The 20,772-nt window shown below is 31.3% G+C and overlaps 1 protein-coding gene across 1 annotated transcript in view; it reads right to left on the bottom strand.

Annotated features, from left to right (window-relative positions):
• LOC132919789 (homeobox protein Hmx-like) overlaps positions 1-20,772 on the bottom strand; it is a 94,226-nt gene that overhangs the window by 55,715 nt on the left and 17,739 nt on the right. The window contains exon 2 of the mRNA XM_060981636.1: positions 15,748-16,283. Within this exon, the coding sequence (XP_060837619.1) occupies positions 15,748-16,283 (536 nt within the window). The remainder of the gene's footprint in view (positions 1-15,747; positions 16,284-20,772) is intronic.

Below are 20,772 nucleotides of genomic sequence, written 5' to 3'. Positions count from 1 at the left end.
AGAAGAAACAAAAAAATAATCGATTCTTTTCAGAACGATTTCTTTATTATCCTTTTTTTTCCTCTGCCGACAGTTTTTTTTGTTTTATATACATATACCTATAGTCTACACATACATACGATCTTTCTCTCTCTCTCTCTCTCTCTCTTTCTCAATTTATCTCTCTCTCTTTACTGCTGTACAATTTCATAATATATACCACTATAATAATATTATATTCGCACAAATAAGCGTGCAGTACACCACTATACGATTGTACAACGTGGTTTTTTATAAGGTTTTTTCCCGCCGATTGATCACAATAACTGTTTTGTAGTGTGTTCTATATACACGCGTCGAATAAGGGGTGGTGGAAAGGTATAAGTGGCGTATGTGTGTACCCATATTCGCAGTTACGGGAGGGGAGATTGAACATTTAAGCCGCACGCGTATAATATGACGGAGTGATAAATCGTCGATTTGACGTTTTTTTCTATGTTGTAATTTGTCGTATCGCCATCGCCACACCGTCACCGCACGACAATTTATATATAATAATATTATATGTGTTTATTGCCACCGACGAGACAGATTTGTGCCGCTTTTATACTTTTATGTATAAATTATTGGCAAACAAAAACAGTTCGATAACCACGTACGGTTTCGAAAATCGTGATAATAATTAGTCGGAAAAGGAAATCACGTATGATCCGTGTTCTCAACATATATACAATATACCTACATAAATTAAAGGTAAACACAATATGTGGCAAACGTGTACCGACGCGGGCGCGACTCAAACAAATTGCGGGCATGCAATTGATAAACACGGTTTGCAAAGTAGTAATAACGTTATTGACGACGAATGTTTATCTTTCAAAATATTATAATTATTATACAAAAATGGAATTCAATAAAAACACAGAACGTTCGACGTACTGCAATATACAATAATAACTTACTGTATAATAATATACATCATCACATATTCACATGATTATACTTATTGATGCCGATAATATAATATATTAATATGTACACAAAGAGGTAAACTGTGGGTAAGTTGTGTTGTTGCCTGCTGTTATTAGTCATAGTTCAGTGCAAACAAACGGATTTGGTAAAAACTATAAATATGCGAATCGTGTCAATATTGGTTTAATTTTATGAGATAAATAAACCTTGATGGCTTGATACTATACTTGTTATTATAATAATTATAGTATTATACTACTTACTAGTTTAGATGGACTAGGAATTAGGATACATTTTTATAATAATAATTAATAATATATTACAATAGTCGTACACTCCTCCAATTTGACGAAAATGTTTTTAATATACTACTTTGTATAGGTACAAATATAATTTTATTATACACATTCTGATCGTGATGGTGTGATAACGAAAAATAAATACTCTGTTTTAATAAATTATGTATTAAAATAGTAATAAATAATAATGATGACGGTTAGTGGTAGTACACAATAATTTAGTGCGTTTTAGCGTTTACGATAATATGGACGAAAATTCAGATCAGATTTCTTAAGGTAGGAAGTTGTTTTTGTGATAGTTTTTTCTTCTTCAAATATTCGTCTGTTTGTAATAACAAATTAATAACGAAATATAGTATTTTTGTTTGTCGAAAGACTCGAATGTGCGATTTATAGTATGAATTTCTAAACGTAAAACAAATGGATCATCGAGTACTGCAGCAGAAATGTAAATATCTAAGACATATAATCAAGTTTGTTAAAGACATATAATAATTTATTGCATAATATTCTTAAAAAAATCACATTTATGATTAACTAGAGAAATAGGCTATAGAGTGAAAAGAAATAGTTTTATAGCGACTTACTAACTTCAGTGATTAACACACGACGGTATTTATAGTAATATTTACTGATCAAACAATATTTTTGAGAACGCTTTTTTAAAACTGATAATTAAATAAAACAAATAATACGCAATGCAAGTATTAAGTACTTTTGTTATTAAACGATTAAACGCGTAAATATTTTTTATAAGAAATTTGGTCAAATTGTAGACTATAATGTTACATAATTCAACTACTTACATGAACACAATTTTTATCTAATTCTATATAAACTTGTTTTTAATGTATAGATATTATTCTCATAATACCACGCATACAAGTACCCATAACATATTTATGAAGTTTTCAAAAACCATATTTGAAAAAATGCTTTATTTTATGTAATGTTAAATATTCATAACAATTTGATTAAATAAACAGTTCAACTCTCTTACTAGTTACTAATGAAATACGACATAATAAAATCCTTAAGTTTAAATAAAAAATAAAACAAAATTAAACTTCACACAATATATTTAACCATCGATATTTCCACTATTACTTTAGTGATATTATTTTTTACCACCGACAATATTATTTTCTAGAGCTAATATTTAAACTTTGGCCAAAAAAATATAAGAAAAATTCACTCGAGAGTGGAAGTCAAAGGTCACGTGAAAGATTGATGAATCATCGAGAATCATGTGTATTTTTTAGCTGTATAGTGTATATTATACTGCAGGATGCGCCAAACAAAATGGGTGGATCCTAGAGGTATATAGACAGCATTCCGAGAAGTGACATTGATCGACCGGATTTCGATAGCGAAAAAAAACACCAATTCTTAATAACCAATTTCACTAAATTGTTCGAGTACCTATAAAATAATTAATAATATTTTAATTACTTAGAGCTCATAATATTATAAATAGATTAAAAATTCTTCAATGTATTCGTGGAGCGTCAAGATGCGATAACTATATAGTATGTCTAAATACTATAAGTAACCGGCTAGAAGAAACTAAGAGAGGCACATCGATAAGTGCTATGAAATATCTTGGGCCATTAAAAATATTGTGGGAATCTATTTCGTGATTGTGGCACAGCAAGTAGTATATTATGCGGTTTGTTTTTTAGATTGGTTAAACTACATACGTGCGTGTATCGTCTATGTATAGACACTCATGAAAAAAACTATTTTATGAAATCAAAAATATCGATAATATGTTTGCAATATTCGAATAACATAAGCTTGATGTGATTGAAAAAAGACAATAGTAAACATCAATATAGAAGCCAGACTTACAATGGTGAAATTCTATAAACAAAATTCGTCCGCTGTAGAACTTACTAGCGCGAAAGGAAAACGATTAACCTGATAACAAAATAAAAGTATATCTATGTATAGTATCAACACCAAATACTTACCCACCTACTACCTAGTATCTACAACCTATACCTATATAATATAAATTATATATGCCGCTACAGTAGCATATTATAATACGATAATGGTTTACGGGAGTCAATCGCGACTGCCGGCGGTGGCAAACGTTGTTTAATTAATTAATTAATTGGCCGGAGATGGAGTTTAAAAGCAGTGTCGTTAAACCCGTCGGCGGCGGCAGCAGTGAAGGGCAAAGAAGGCTTCGGCGGAGAGTGCAACGATGGCGGCGGCGGCGGCAAGGGAGTTAAACTACACGCGGCATTTTAGTAATAATAATAATAATAATAATATATGAAACAACTTACGCGGTGGGGTAGGGATTGAATTAATTGAAGCCGTTCGCAATATTCCCTCGCCACATCCCTTTCAGACCGCATTTATATATCGTCCGAACTCCGAAGGTATATACAACGACTACTGGTTATAATAATAATATAAAGTACTCTGCAGACCGTATAATTTTGCTTGGAAAATTATACGTCTATCTTCAGACACTCTTTCAATACATAAAACTAACAACGTTGATAGTTGATACTACATACTACCTACACTGTAAAAATACAACTGTTTAAAAATTAGTTAAAATGATCTACACCACAATAATTAGGACTTTTTAAACTCAAATAAAGCGGTACATGTTAATTTTTTTTAAATATCCAATAAATACCTAAATAATTATAGTTTTCTGACGTTTCCGATTTAAAATTTCTCAAAAACAAACATTATAACTGAAAAGTTGATCTTTTTATACACAGTTTGATTTGCAATCTAGAATTTAATAAATATGGGAAATCTAAGGGCTAAGACCACAGAATAAATATTATTATATTATTCTGTGCTAAGACACCGTCGGTACCATTATACTTATGAATTGTAAAACTATAGGTAGTTAATTACATGCAATAAATACAAAACAATAATAATTATACATTATACGAATACACCCTCCTTCCCGTGTACTCTCCGCCTAACAGGTGAATAAAAAAAGCGCGTGGTAATAGTAATAATTGTAAACACGTATATTGTTGTATTGTTATATGCGGGTATCCCGTATTCTTCGGAAGTGCGGTATAATACATCGCATTAAAAAGAAATATAAATTTAAATTTAAAAAAAAAAAAATACCAAACACGACTATAATAATATACGTTGTGTTGTAAACAATATCATAACGTCGCGCAGTGTCTCGACATTGCGAGGGATCCGTGGTGGGCCGACATGTGGGGCTGCGCGAACCACCCTCTCGTCACCCCACACACGTCCGACACAAAACCACCACCCCTGACCGATCTACCCACACCCGGTGTATCATATAAGCACACATTATACACAGACTGTAAAATTAGTCGTCCGGGCGGGTTGGTAAACATTAAACACCACACACATCCGCCGTCTCTGGCAAGTGTCCGCGCGCGCACACACACACACACACACACACACACAAATATATCGTTTTGAACTCGGATTTAATACACACATTGAGTGCAGACTCACTAATAGCTATTACCTTTTTAATGACGTTCGTAGGAAACTTCGGATTGGACGATATTTTCGTGCGAGTGTGTGAAGAGTATAGGTACACGATGATGACGAGGTTTTTCCCGTTTGTCGGGTTCGAGAACTGGGAATAAAAAAAAAAAAAAGCCGTATGCCTATTTCAAACGAACGACGCTGTGAGAGGTCCATCGGCCACCCTTCTCCTCCACCTCTTCTCTGACAATAGACAATAAACAGCCCGAGCACAGATGTTGGCCAATTAAAACGCGTATCCGACGTGTACGGTATTGTTCGGAATTCATCGTAGTTGTTGTCCAATTAGAAAATTTATGAACTCGATACGGAGGCGCGCGTGTGCGGTTTTATAGTTTTATTTTTTCGTTCGAAAGTCACATTTTACATTTTTTTTTCTATGTTTTGACTTTCGGGACTACGGAAAATCACTTTCGTTACGATTATTTATACTCGCATAATATATTATACAATTCACAAACGGACATACCGTACGGTTTTTCGGAGACGATTTCGATGTCGAAATAACTATATAATATACTGTGTTGCGACAGGTCCAGTAGCATGAAAATAACGAGTGCGCGCATAAATCAATTTATACACGCGCGATTCGCCGTCGTCACTTTCGTTTGGAAACGTGCCAATTAAAAGTTTCCCATTGTCGCGACTGCCAGCGTAATTAAAAGCAATTACATATTGGTTCAGTTGATATATATGTGCATATAATGGGTATAATATAATATAGTTTATATCCCATCGGCCATCGTGATTCATCTAAATATCGTTGTAACTCCGCACGAGGCATCGGACGTTGTATACAATATTTACCTTTAATACTCGCCAATACTGCAATGTTATATGACAGAAAATGGAAATTCTAAACAATATTATAGACTGTTATAATATTACTGTATTTTACTATTTCAGTATTTTACTAAACAAATTATATCATATGCGTTATTAATTTCGGGCGTGGATTTAGAACAATACTGTTTTTTTTTTATATATATGATTACTTTTGCGATTATGTTCGTATTTCGAGATTAGAATTATTTTAAAACCATAACACGTCATTATCAAAGGAAATACACACAGCAATTGTCGTCACTCACACGCATTAATACGAAAAAAATATTAACAATTTAAATACACAATAATAATAAATTCGCAACAATACAAACAATAGTGCAAGTGTTAAAACAAATTATGTTTAATCGTACAATTTCATCAGAAGATTAATAAAATAATTAAATTTGTTTTAGCTCATAGAATAATAATACAGTATAATTGTATTACGGCATTAAAGTACCTACCTTTTAAGGAGTTATTTTTAATTTAAAGGCCGTCGTCGTAGTCAGCTGCTGACACAAACGACTGAGCTGTGGCGCTCGTTAAAAACACGTCATTTTAAAAGTATAATAATACAACGAAATGTCACAGTTTAGTTTTTTCATATAGTTGAATTTTTTTTTTTTTTTGGCATAATATATTACAATTTCAGTTTTTGATTTAATTCATCGCCAGTCAATCCATTATGAAAAATAACAAACGATCGTGGTGTGTACCTTTATTCTACATTAGGTATATTAGGTATTATTGTCTAGGTATTATACGTGGAAATACTTTATACATAATTCATTTTATTTTTTAATTTAAAGTGAATAGAAAAATGGTCATGTTATTATTATAGTATTTTATTACCGATTGTTTTGAATGTTAATTAATGTGTTTTATTTAATTACCTACTGGAAATATAAAAAATTGTGTGCACACTGCAAACAATAACAATCACGCCGATAGACGTGTATTTACAACCTACATATTATTTTTAATATTTCTTGTAAATTATACATTATTCATCCACGTTCAAACAAATCACATCAAAAATTCATAATATCTGTAAAAAATTGTTGATGATTTAAATTTAGAACCCCTAAAAATTCAAGGACACTTTCAATTCTTCTCCTCCCTCCTTTTTAGCATGTGGCTCTGGCGCTAAAGTAATTTTGTACTTCATTATACGTACAAGGAACACACGGACGAGTTTAGAACGACGACGGATAGACGAACAGAAACGTTTGGCAACAGGTATATAATATACGCGGTACAAGTGTGTGTGACGGCGGTGTTTATGAACTCGAAAATTGTTTACTCGTCGTTTCGCGCGCGCGGTAAACGTGCCAAAAATAACAATAAATTGTAATCGCCCGAGAGACAGAAGTTGATTACATCGACGAAATAACGAAAATTAAATAAATAAAGAACACATGTTTCGGAAAACGTCCGTCTTGATGTGTGCAGCGAGTGTAACATTATTATTATTATTATTACTATTATTATTACATTACCGTGTGTGTGTTATCGAATAAGCAAAAGGCAGACGACAGTAATACAAACGAACGCAATAATAATAAGTAGATACGTATATCATATAATATTTACGCGCGTATACACGCGTTGAATCTAATTACGCGCATAAATATATTATACAGTTGAGGTATTCGGTGTACGAGATCAGACTTGACAAATGTTTTAATAAAACGTATGTATAAAAGAAATGGTTGGTAAAAGAGCGACACTATATTATATTATGGTTTCTATTATACACATTACGTTGTAATCTGGTCTCGTCGGTCTGTGATGATCTTTTGTTGCCGTGCGATGATAGTTAATTAGTTGCAGGATGATTTTATAAGTAAACAATAATAGTAGGAAGTTTTTATTAGTAGATTTACTGTCGGTATTATTAATTTTAAAAACTGTGGACCTATATTACATATGGACATAATTTTAAGGACAAATCGTCTGGGTACACATGTCGATTAATAATAATTTATAAATTATAATATAATATAGGATGCAATAAAAAGTCATTTTTTGTGAATGAATTTATAAAATTTAAATCATATAAGTATATGATATAAAATGTAAATATATAATTTTTTACATCTGTATAGTAAATTGTTCAGTGTTTAATAAAATTAATAAATAGTTTGTTGATAGTTAATATTATACTTGTATCTTTTGAGGTTTATCGCACGGCGACTGAAAAAAAAACACAAAGCGATAGCCACGAAACGCCCGCCGTCATTATTTTGTACGCGTATATAGCAGCCAGCAGCGCACTAATTGAAAGCGACGACGAGCAGTTAAAAAATCGTTAACGCAACGCTGTGTTGAAGATTAAAATTTACTCACGGTCGAGTGTATAATAATTAGTTGTTATTTGCTGTACTATGTTATTATTACTATACCGCACGACAACGACGACGAATTGGCGAAAAATCGTAATAAACTTTTCGCGGCGTGACGAGAGACATAATGTTATAATAAACATTTTGATGTATTCTTAATTGCAGTAAGTAGTTTATAAATCGAGCGGCGAACGAAAAATTATTCGTTTTTGCCGAAATTTTAAAATGTTGGGCAGTTGTCACGCGTATACTAGCATGTGCTCGATGTGTAATTACGCGGAATCAGTCTTGATATATGTACATTATTTTATTTACTGTCACGCACGCATTCAACAAGTGGAACCCGATCAAAGACAGCTGTGGCGCTACTTCTGCATTTTATATAATTATAACAAACTTTTTTGAGTAATTAACAAAAATAAAAACTGGCGATAAATTGGTGTGAAATTAATGTCTTAAAATATAAATTTTTATGGGCTGCAGTAGTGTAGACACTAGATAATATAGCACAATGACTAATTAGCCTGCACATGTTTGCAAATGTACGTATGGTTTTTTTTTTAATTCGGAGGCCATAAATCACGGAAACGAGAATATATAGTTATACTGGTATACTCGTATGCGAAGCTGTTTTTGTTTGTTGCCCGTTATTATTATTTATTTTATATGGCTTTCAAGACGACTGGTGCAATGGGTTATTTAGGATGCGTTCGATTCGAACGCTATAGTTTTACTCCAAACTTTTTCCCCGGATGATTGTAAAACATTCCACCAATCAGCATTTGAACCTTTTTTTTTCTTTTTTTTGGGGGGGTGGAAGAGAAAAACTTTTTTGCACTTTCTATTATTACTGTTATACAACGTCTTTTCAAAAGATTTTGGCTATAGGCAATATAATAAGGTCCTTATTGCGAAATAAATATAATATTGAAATTAACTAGTTAGCCCGAAGTTTCGTAAAACTCGAATTTAAACGATGAAAAATAAACAAATTAAAAAGTAAAACGTAAACAAGTATATAAATAATAAGCAACTAGGTAGGTAATTGTACGGCATTAAAAAAAAAATGTCATTGACATAATATTAAACATTAATAAGGTACCAAGTTTATAAATTCCGTCGGAGCAAAATACGCGTATATCATTATTATTATAATATTATGTGATGTATAAAAATTCACATGCGTAATATGCCATAATAATTATTTTCATGTGTCTACTCGTTCGCTTATAATATATACACGTTAAACACATCGTTTAATTGTGTCAAGCCAAGCGGAGTACTCAACAACACAGTTTCTCGAATAGTTTATTATATAAATTCAAATTTAACTTTTAGTCGCATATATAATATACTGCGCACATTATTATTATAATTATTTGGGTCACTCTGACACAAGTCGATCCCAGACAAAAACCGCCGTTATAGTCTAGACATTCGATGAGTATATAATATTAATTGTTTCAAATAAAGATGTATAGTATACGAATAGTGTAATGTAGTATAGACATCGTAAACCGCACACGCACGGGAAAAAATTCACTAAAGTTCAACCATACGCCCATACACATCAACAAGGCACATGAGTATATTATGATGTATAGCATACAAGATGTGCTCTTCAAATAACAAACGAATCCATAAACTCAAGCATTGATTTTTGAAAATATGATTATTGATTTCTGTATAGTCTATCCGTATAATAATATAATAGTCGAAAATCAGAAAAATCAGAATTTTAACTTGCACGCGAATAGAATAAAATTACATAAAACTAGAATGAGCAAAAACGATGGTCATTGCAGAATACGTCTATATTTGATGTGTGTACTGTATAAGCAGTAGGTATATTATTATACGTCTGTCGCGGTACTGGCGCTTTTCGTATTTAATTTTAACCGACGTAATCGTTGCGTTTAAGAAATCCGTCAACGCAATCTGAACTCCCGCAGCATCGGACGAATAAAACCACCGTCTCGGTATCTAATATTACAATAACAACACGCATATTATACACGTGTGCATATATAGGTATATGCTAGCCGCTGCAGACATTCGACGGCTGTCTAAAGATAAATCCGTCGTGTGTTTGGTTTGGCCCAAACGGAAATCGAGCGCGTGTACACCGACGCACCCATAATACGCATACAATATCGTATATTATTATGTGTATAGCTGCACGATATCTGAAAGAGGCGAACGGACGAGTGGACAGACAGCGACAGACGGAGACATGGGGACACGAAACACGTTTAGGTATACACTACCTATATTATAAGTTTAAAGCAACGCTGAACGGTCGGTATTACATTTTTGTACATATTTTATACTCTTGAAAAAGATAAAAATAAATCTGGAGGAATATAAAGCTACTGATTATGCAACAAAATATGCTGGTCCACGGTCCGGATTGATCTATAAGCTGGTAAAAAAGTTGTTTATCTATATATAAATATTCATAAATAAAAAATAAAAATATGATTACAAAAATATTAAAAATGTAAATATTAGTAATCGAATAAAAGTTACAACTTATAACTGACTAAGAAATAACATAACAAAAATATTTTTGCTAGAATAAAAATCCAAACTTTTTACGTGCGGTATTTCGTGCAGTTTTAAAGCTAATGTGCTCTTTAATGTCTCATATCAAATATTGTAAATAGTACCTACAACGCCGTATTCAGGAAAATATTCAGGGGACCCGCTCAACCCCTCCGGTTGAACTCCAAACCACCCCGAGGCATAACCTTGAGTATAAGTAGATGAAATTTACATTACCTGTTTTATGATGATACCCAATCATTCTTTACTGTTATTTTCCAAAGAATATGTTATAATAACTTATAATCTAACCACAACGTTAATTGTTTATGCGGAAATTACTTGGAAGACCCGTTTAGATTAGTTAAATTTTTATTTTTATACAATTGGACACATAGAGACTAAAATTCGAAATTTACCTCGTTAAAATCAAATTTGTAAATACCCACAAAATTATAATACAGTGACAACTCTTTATAACGAATCTGAAGGGACCAAGAGATTTTTTTCGTTAAAGAAAGTTTTCGTAATCGAGAGGGTTAAAAAAAACAAAATTTTTTTTAGAAATTACGTCGGTAATAAAATGAATATATTCGATATCGATAATAATGGTATTATTACGATATTAAAAGTAGATAATGAAAGAATGTAATTGTTCTTGGAGATTTCGGCGTTTTTGCCGATTATTTTTATAATTTATAATACTTAATAGGTAAATTGTGTTATGAAACATAAAATATTGTTTCGATATTGAGAGTGACTATACGTTATAGAGAATGAATTAACTAATGGGTTTTAAAGCAAACCAACCATTATTATGTGATGTTTACGTTACATAGAGTTTTTCGTTATAAAGAGTTTTCACTGTATTTTGAAAAATAAGTGAATAATAGATATTATATCATCTTATTGCTTGGGCCAGGGCTAACGGAAGACACAAGCAACATAGGACTATACCTATATAGCTGCATAGGACAGCATTTTCTTTTTATAAGTAGTACCTTTATATGATTATACATTTTTTACAGTTCAACACTTCATTACCCAAAGACCTAAAAATTAAAACTATTACAAAAAATTCTTCACCAAATCAATCAATCATACAAACCATTGGTATTTCACTTAGCTAGTGAGTCCATCCCAGATAATCGCCACCTCCCCCCCGTCGATTAAAAAGACACTGGTTTTGAGATCTCTTGAATCCCGACCTGTAATTAATTAACTAAACTAAACTTCTCTTCCTACAAGTCAGAGGGTTTACACACTGGTGGGCCTCTTTCCTCACACTATGTTATCTTAGTTAAACCACCAAATTTACTTATTATGTATTTTTTTTTTTTTTTTTTTTGTTTTTCAATCCGGAGATTGGTTTGTTTTTAGCAAATGTTTCACAATAAATGACTTCTCCATTTTTCTCTATCATTCGCCATATTTTTAAGCTCCCTGTAGGAAGTGACTCCTGCATCCAGTATAATAATAATAGGTACATATTGTAAATATAATTTTATTTAAATAAAAAAAAAGTCAAATCTAAAATCAAACTAATAAATATAACGTAATATTCTACACAAATATCAACTACGACACAGTTACATTTATTTTTAAACCAAAATTATATAGGTAAATTTTAGTTCTATAGTGCACTAGATCCGAAACAATATATATTACATTATTGTAGTCGACAACGACCAAATCGAATGTATTGAATATAATATATTTTAATCAATGTAAATGGGGTTCTATTTTAGGTCAATAAACCCAAACGCGTTACGGCCGGAACTATACGCGCAGGTAGGCTCGTGATATTTTTACGGGATGAGAAGATACTAAAAGGTGTGGCGGCGAACATGCACGAAATAAACGCATCGTATGTACGATATAGGTGTACCTATTATAATATAATATACAGTATAACATATAGATATTATAAATTATAATAAAAAATAAATTGCGTAGTATACGCGTGATATCCGAAACCGATTTATTTATTAATTAGGATCAACTCTGCGGGATCTCGTATTCTTGTGACACGCACACGACCAGAAATAGAAAATAAATATTGAATATAGTAGACACTAAAGCAGCAACCTAGCGGACGAAAACAAATATTATGTGTTCGTTACTCTGCAGTCAGTCCCTACGAAGTAGAGAAAAAAAACGCGTTAAAAATACGTGACTCGTGTGTCTTATTATTAAACAGTCTACTTGTGTGCGACGTGTGTGATAATAGTAAAAACGATTAATTTAATAATTATTTAATTATGATATTGTGATAGCAACCCGGGTCGTTGCATTCAGACCGTTGCGTATCGATCATTAATTTATCTTTTTTTCGAAGAAACCACGGCGAAAATTTCCTTGGCAATATTATATTTTTATTTGTCTTTTGCGATTCGTGGAAAAGAACGCAAAAAACGGTTCCCAGAGCTATTCACGCGTATACATTTGTTATTTTCGTTATTATACGCTGTATAAACAACAATCGACATTGTAAGAATTTATTCGAAAAGCTGCTGGTCGATAAAGTCCTAAAACAATAATATGTTTTTATTTTAGTTTTCTCTCCAATTGCGTAACGTTTATACACGCATTATCTTGTTTAAGACATTTTTAATTAGTAGGTACATTGCATGTCTGCGGGTATTCGATAATCATTGAGATCATAATATTATATGCGTGATGTGTAATACACTTATATTATACGTCATCGTCTGAAGCCTGTTATACATCTGCCTCAGTCTAGTTAGAAATAATAGAGATAAATGTTTATAATATTTAGTATGAAAAATTAAATTTTTTGTACCTGGTATAAAACTTATGCAAACATTTTAAAATATGGATTTTAAGTAGGATATAAATACGTAATATATGACTGCAACCTAGTATATTATATACTTATTACTTAAATACTTTTATAATAACTTTAGATGTAAACCAGTATTATGTCAAATAGTTACCTACTTATATTTCTTTAAGACCAAACGCTAAATGAGGTTTTAAATGCCAAAATAATTGTTGTATTTTTAAATATTTGGATTTTGTCTCGTATAAACTCAACAATTTTTCAGTGTTCCCAACAACACTACCGTATTAAAATAATCTTTGCGGCGACCAAACACACGCATACTTATTTGATTTAATAATACGCGCGTATAATATTTAAGTTAAAACGGTTTGTGCTCAATCAAAAACCTCGTGCGTGCTATTACATAATAATAACGCGATGAAGAAATGTTATTGGCACAGAACCAAGCAATTAGTCATTTTTTAACGTTCAATTTATTTCAAACGGTTTATATACTATATTAGTTTGAACTACTATATACAACACTACTCAGAACACATTAAGAACACTATTATATGATTAAGTGATAAGATGTATATATTATGCCAACAGTGCGAATAACGTATAACTTATAACAATAAACGTCGCTGATAATAATAAAGAACGATTGGGAAATCGAAATCGTGTGAAAAATTATTGTTTTACGCGTGAAGGCGTAGATAGTTCATGGGTCGGTCTGTCGTGCGGCTACCGAATTACGAACTTGCACTACCTTCTCTGCAGTACAATAGTAATATTTATAATATAAATTATATTAGCTCAGCGCCGCATTTATTTATTTATCGTTTATTATTTGAAAACAAAACGATTTTCGATTACGTCTACAAACAAACAACACACGACCGTCCCAGATTTAATACCTATATAAGCTATAAAAGAGACGACGATAATAAGTAATAATAACAATAATAATGAGAGCAGCGGCGGCGGTAATGAAGATTTATGGACGAGTGTCGTGACCCGTAACCGCGCGCACCACTATTAAATAGAAGTTGGTTATTTTACGGCCGCCGGCCATTATACCAACCGCTCCCCACGATAATGATAATTATTATAATAATAATGATTATTGCGTTGATAATTCTTTGATAATTGGTACAAACAACTAAAGCCAAAAATGTTTAGTTTTCAGGAAAAGCAATTTTAAATTTAAAAAAAAATTGTCAAATCGTGAATAACTATAATGAATTATTTTATGTGGTAAAATTGTAGGTAATACTTTTAGGATTCGTTATGTATTTGTGCGATATTCAATGTAATTTGAAGTTTTTTTTAAACTTTCATACAAGACTATTACCATGATAACTTAATAAAACATACTGCTACCGATTGATGTTATTACTGGGTATAACAATACTTATTAAAAATTGCAATACTGAATACACCGACCACATAATTAAAAATATAAACACATATAATAACCAACAATGCATAGGTATTAGGTATCAGCTAGAGGGTCGTTACTAAGCATACCTTAGCATCTCAAATTTTAATATTAGCACACCGAATCCCTTGATTATCTTAAATATTTAATCATTTGTGAACTATTTAGGACCTGAGTATTTAACTGTATGCCATTTCAGAATAGAAAAAATGTTCATTATTATATAAATAATATTAAAAATTATTTATAATTGGTTGTTTTCTTAATTAGTTTAAGTCGTATATTTGTTGTTATGTTTTATATTATTTGTATAGTTATACTACTCTCTATTTCTTACTCAAACTATTAGTTTAAAAGGGAGATACATTATGTAAAGTATTTAATATTTATATTTTGTAAATTATGAATTATGACGATTAAAAAACAAAAAAAAAATATAATTTTAGATATGACCAGTAAGGGTTAAGGTGGACTATAGGATTTATCAATTATAATTTATCCACATTGAAAGAAATACAGTTCTAATAATAATGAAACAATTTTAAATAAATATTCTAAAAACAAATGTATCTACCTACTTACATTGTAATTAAATATCTAGTATGTATAATTATTACTCATTATTTTATTAATAAATAGAAATAATTTCTTTTGCATAAAATATTATATTTTATTAAAATCTATAAATTATTTGATTTTATTATTGGAGATAAAACGTTAATATAATTGTTACGGAGATGGAGTGGTAAAAGAAGTATGAGAAGCAAATCCCTTTACTGATTTGTTTCTTCTAAGACCAATGTGGCCAATGTGACCAATGTGATCTTTTTGCAAATGAAGTGCATTATAATCCAAAGAGCCACATCCAAAATTATATATCCCCATATTCGATTTGGACCTAATAGCCATCCCCTGCTCTAAAATTTGTTTAATGCTTAAGCCCCGCCTAATATTTTTAGTTAATTTGCGCTTTTATACAACAGTGTATGTAATATTACACGCGTATGGTATTCTGTTGTTGTGATTTACCTGTGTCTCAGTGACGCCCAACATTTTCGCCATTTCGGATCTTTCGGATGACGAGAGGTACTTCTTCAGCTCGAACTGCCTCTCCAGCTCGAATATCTGCCGGCCGGTGAACGTGGTCCGCGCCTTCTTCCGCTTCCGGTCACCACAACCGTCAGACGAATGTCCACCGTCACTCTCTCCGGCCAGCTGTCCGGCCGGCGAACCGGAAGACGAGCTCACCAGTAAACCCGGCGACGACGACGGCGGCACATCCTTCCGTGACTTCTTCCGTACTGGCGGTGGAGCGGTCGTCGCCATGACCGTGGCGGCTATAGCCGCCGACGCTGTAGTCGTTGTTGTCGTAGCGATTGCTACCGCCGGCAAGTTATTATTCTGCGTGGTAGACGGTAACGATTGAAGGTGATGATGCTGGTGGTGCTGCTGATGATGATAATGATTGTGGTGTTGCTGTTGTAGATGACTACCGATGCCGTTGTTGTTGTTGTTATTGTTGTTATTGTTGTTCAACATCACTGCAGTCGTGGGTATTACATCCGCTGCAATCATAACACACAATACATTCGTTTTTATGTATACAAAAAAAATGTCGTAAATTTAGTGCATACATATCAATCTTATATTCTTATCATATTGGTAACTTATATAGAATTATAACATACAAGCCAAAAGGTAGTGTTGCTTTCACTTTGCGTCATTAACCTATACAGTAGATGCTTAAAGATAATATTATACATATAATTCATAAATATCAATTTTTTATTATAAGATCACCCTTAAATTTTTGAAATTTATTACCATATGAGTCTATATAATAAAATAATATCATTATTTAATTTATTTTATAATTGATAAAAATAAAGTTAAAAAATAACTATGATACATTTAATAAACTTTTTTTGTTTTTTATAGTCGTATTGTATTTATTTAAACATCAATGTAATACATCATTTTAATCTTTTAGTATTGCCCAATTTGATGAATATAATATATACCTATTTATTTATTTATTGAAAGTTTCACATTTTAAATAATAGTTATAAAAATGTAGCCTTTATTATTTTCGATATTCGGTTATAGTGGTTTTTTTTTTACCTAGAATAAGCAGCCGGACGCCACCAAAGACATAAGGTTGGTTTTTTTATTACTGTTATTCTTGTGACCTTTGACATTATGGCCATAGAATCTTAAGAAGTTACAGTTGTATTGTTGAGTTTATAATCTTGAACTAAGTAGTAAGTAGGTACCCTAAATGTATAAGACTAAGTATAAAACTATATTTATTTAACGGATAATATAATTTTCTAAAATTATTATTACTATACATATTAATATTTTTCTTTTAAAATTATTATTTAAAAATAATTGGTAAAACATTTCTTAATATTTATATACATAACAAAACGTAATTTTAAACTTTTATTATTATTATTATTAATTCTAAGTATATATTATGTGGAAAATTAAAAAAAAAAATTGTTTTTCTTTAAAAATGTTAGATTTCTATTTGTGGTTAAGCTATTCGAATTATACATATAAACTGTTTATCTATGTCAGTCTGACTTTCATAAATATATATATATATACATATATATTATGAGCAAATACATTTTATTAGTTTTGGGCTTGTGACAAAGTTACACACGATGCGGAGGGATTAAATCAAAGAAACATCAACGCCATATACTCTATTAAGCTTATTTCATATAAAGTCAGGCATTCTTGATATACCACGCGTGATTAAAAAATATATACATCGATGTAAAATATACGTATTATATAATAATAATCGTCTGCAAACGATCGTCAGCTGTGCGTCACGCTGTTCTGATGACGCTCATTATAATATAATATATTATGTACAACCAAACACTTATGTTTTGCTGGATTCCACAGACTTCCGTTACACAGACTTCAACACGGATCCTTAAATATTTATCAGACCCTTTTAGACATCAATTAGTGACCAGGAATCAGTCCATTAAGGTTTAATCGTTAAATCACCGTTAAATTTATTTAATTTTGATTCGACCCGGCAACACATTACATAATAGTTTTATACTATACTGCAGACTGCAGTTTACAAATTCTTCAATGTAAAAATAAAAACACTAGGTAGATATAAATTATTATCAACTTAAATGCTATGACATATCAATTAATTTTTATTTTATTACCAACAAGACTAAAAACCCATAAATTAATTTAAAATAATTTTCACTTGTAAATTCGTGTCGCATTAGTTCTGACTAAATTCAACAAAATTGTTGAACTATATTACCATTTAATGGGTATATACTAATTATTATTATATTGTAATTTACTATTCATGTGCTCCGGGCTTAGGTAAACCTAAGTTACTTGGTTTATTTGTGCTTTAAATTGAATAAATCATTTTATAAAACAAATTTAATATTTTTATTGGAAATATTTATAGTTATTTAAACATTCCTTATCAATTTTTTAAAATATACTATTCTCCATTCTTATTATTGATCTCTAAACAAATTGCTGTACTTTCCTCAGCCAAATGAAAATTCCTGAACATACCTTAGTGGCTTAGTATAAGTTTCCATTGCTAAAAAAAAATGCAATTAACGTAATGTCAGCGGTTTCGAGTACAATTATATCTATAACCTATAGGTATAGTACCTATTATAATATTATAAAATATAACAAGCGGCGCCATGCTCTACTTTATTCGTATACATACTTAAGTTACTTAACGCGCCCATTATATAATAGAAATACGAAAATAAACTTTCGGTCGAAGTGTTGCTTACGAAACATCTTATCGTTGTAGAAGCACTATTATTATAATGTGTATCATTGTCTCGTACGGCGGCCGTGAACATAACTTATACGCGACTCGAGCGCGTAAACGTTTTCTGGTGGGTTGCGGCGGCACTGTTATATTAATACGAAATACAAATATATATTATACGGCGTATATATTTGTTTATCACTCGCCGTTAAATGTGTTTTTCGGTCAAGTAGCGTTTAATTAATAATTATGTCTCATGGCGTTTAGCCAAGTCCTTTTTCACGTTCAATATGTTCACACACACACGCGCACGCACCCGCGCGTAGGCACGTGAAGAAAAAAACCTAAAACCCCTATTATACAACCCATATGCCGGCCGAAAGCAAATGTTTGGCATCGTTAACTACAATAATGTTTTCGGTGCTATTCAATAATAATGATCGCCAAACGTTCGTGTTTGTGATCATTCATTGAATAATCATACACAAATCGTATATAATAATATAAAAGCTAAAAAGCATATTATATTATATTATTAACACTCGAACATAATGAAACGAAGAGATCGCAGTGGCTGCAGTTAAAATAACACTCCGCGTTTTATTATCGTTAAGTAGATAATAATGATATCATGCAGCAGGGTATGTATAGATTTTTTTTTCTGTTATTATTTATGTGTAGTGCGGCTTTTCCTCATACACATTATTTACACCACTTGGTATTCATTTCTGCAGCCAAATTTCGGTTAACATCAGACGGGAAAACGTTGAGTGAATAATAAACAAAATATTTTAAGAGAACAGTGAACATCTCTACCTCTTTATGTTTAATATGATAAAAACTGTGCAAACGAAGAACAAACCCGTAATGATGTTATAGTATAAGCATAATATTATTATATGTAGTGCACAATATACATTCGATTTCGTTATTAAAACGGTATTATAAATACCTTAAGTCACGAAATAATATACGCTACGTATTTATTACATCTGCATATTAGTTATTATAAACAAGAAGAAAAATGTCTACTATCTGCAAATATCATTAGCCAACTGTAGCCCGTGTATACTTGAGTATAAAATTAAAATTGATTGATAAAAATATAAATTGCATAAAGAGAGCTATAGTTTTGGAATAACTAAGGCTATTTCCGATTGAAATATTTTCATAACAATTATGTTAATATACATTTAACAAACGAATATTACATAAACAACTGAGCTATTAAATCAATAGTACATAATTGGAGAAATAGGAGAGAGCTCTATGAAGTTCACCCAAATCAAGTCTTCATCAAATAGTACTTTATGTCTTTATCCATAATTTTTGTCTGTAAGTTGTAACAAAGAAAAAATTATACTAATATGTTTCTTTTTAGTGATAAAAAGTTGTAAATATTGAGCTTATTGAGGTAAGAGTAATAGCGTAAAAGTCGTGGATCATGATAAATGGTATAATATTTGTAAATTATTATCTTTTCTAATCAAAACTGTTTTTATTTTAAAAATAAAACTATAAAATACTAAGGCACAATCGTTTTATTTAGATTACTATGAATATAAAATATGTGGGTGGCTTATCTCATCAATATTAATAAATAATCAGCTATTTGCGCCTATTAGTATAATAAGATAAGTAACCGTTCAATGCTGTAGAATTAAATAGATAATATATTATATTTAACGATTAACACTAATAATATTACATGAACTCTACAGTTTATAATACAAGTGAATAAACAAAGATAATCAAAAAAACAAAGTAGCACAAATGTTTCTTTTAATTAAGTTTTCGTGAAAAATTCCGGTTTTTTCATATTTACAATGAAATCAAAAATATACACTCATATGTATAATAAGAGGTTTATGACTTGCACTCGATGACAATCGGTGATGACGTGAAAGTATTTCGCACATGAAAAAATCTCTGGGTACATGATGGATCCACCAAGGAAAGCGAAAAATTAGTATATTTATTCTTTTTACATTTCTTGGCACCGTGTTATACACGAAAAGGCGCGTCCGCGCGTATGAAACGATTCGTTGGCAACGTTCTAACTGCTGTGTAATACACGACTGCTGGTGCACGCGCGTGATGTGATTTTACCATTCGTTTATAATTATAGTAAAACGATTTCGTCCGTGTGTAATAATAATATTATCTTTTCCGCCGTAAAAATTATCTCTGCGGAGTGTACATCGCCTGGTCGGTTCCCGCTACATCGCTGTCCGTTGGTTTGGCAGCGTTAGGACGACGAGGAC

Source organism: Rhopalosiphum padi, chromosome 2 (genome assembly GCF_020882245.1).
Source record: "Rhopalosiphum padi isolate XX-2018 chromosome 2, ASM2088224v1, whole genome shotgun sequence".
Taxonomy (NCBI): Eukaryota; Metazoa; Arthropoda; class Insecta; order Hemiptera; family Aphididae; genus Rhopalosiphum; species Rhopalosiphum padi.
This window is presented reverse-complemented; position numbering and strand designations above follow the sequence as displayed.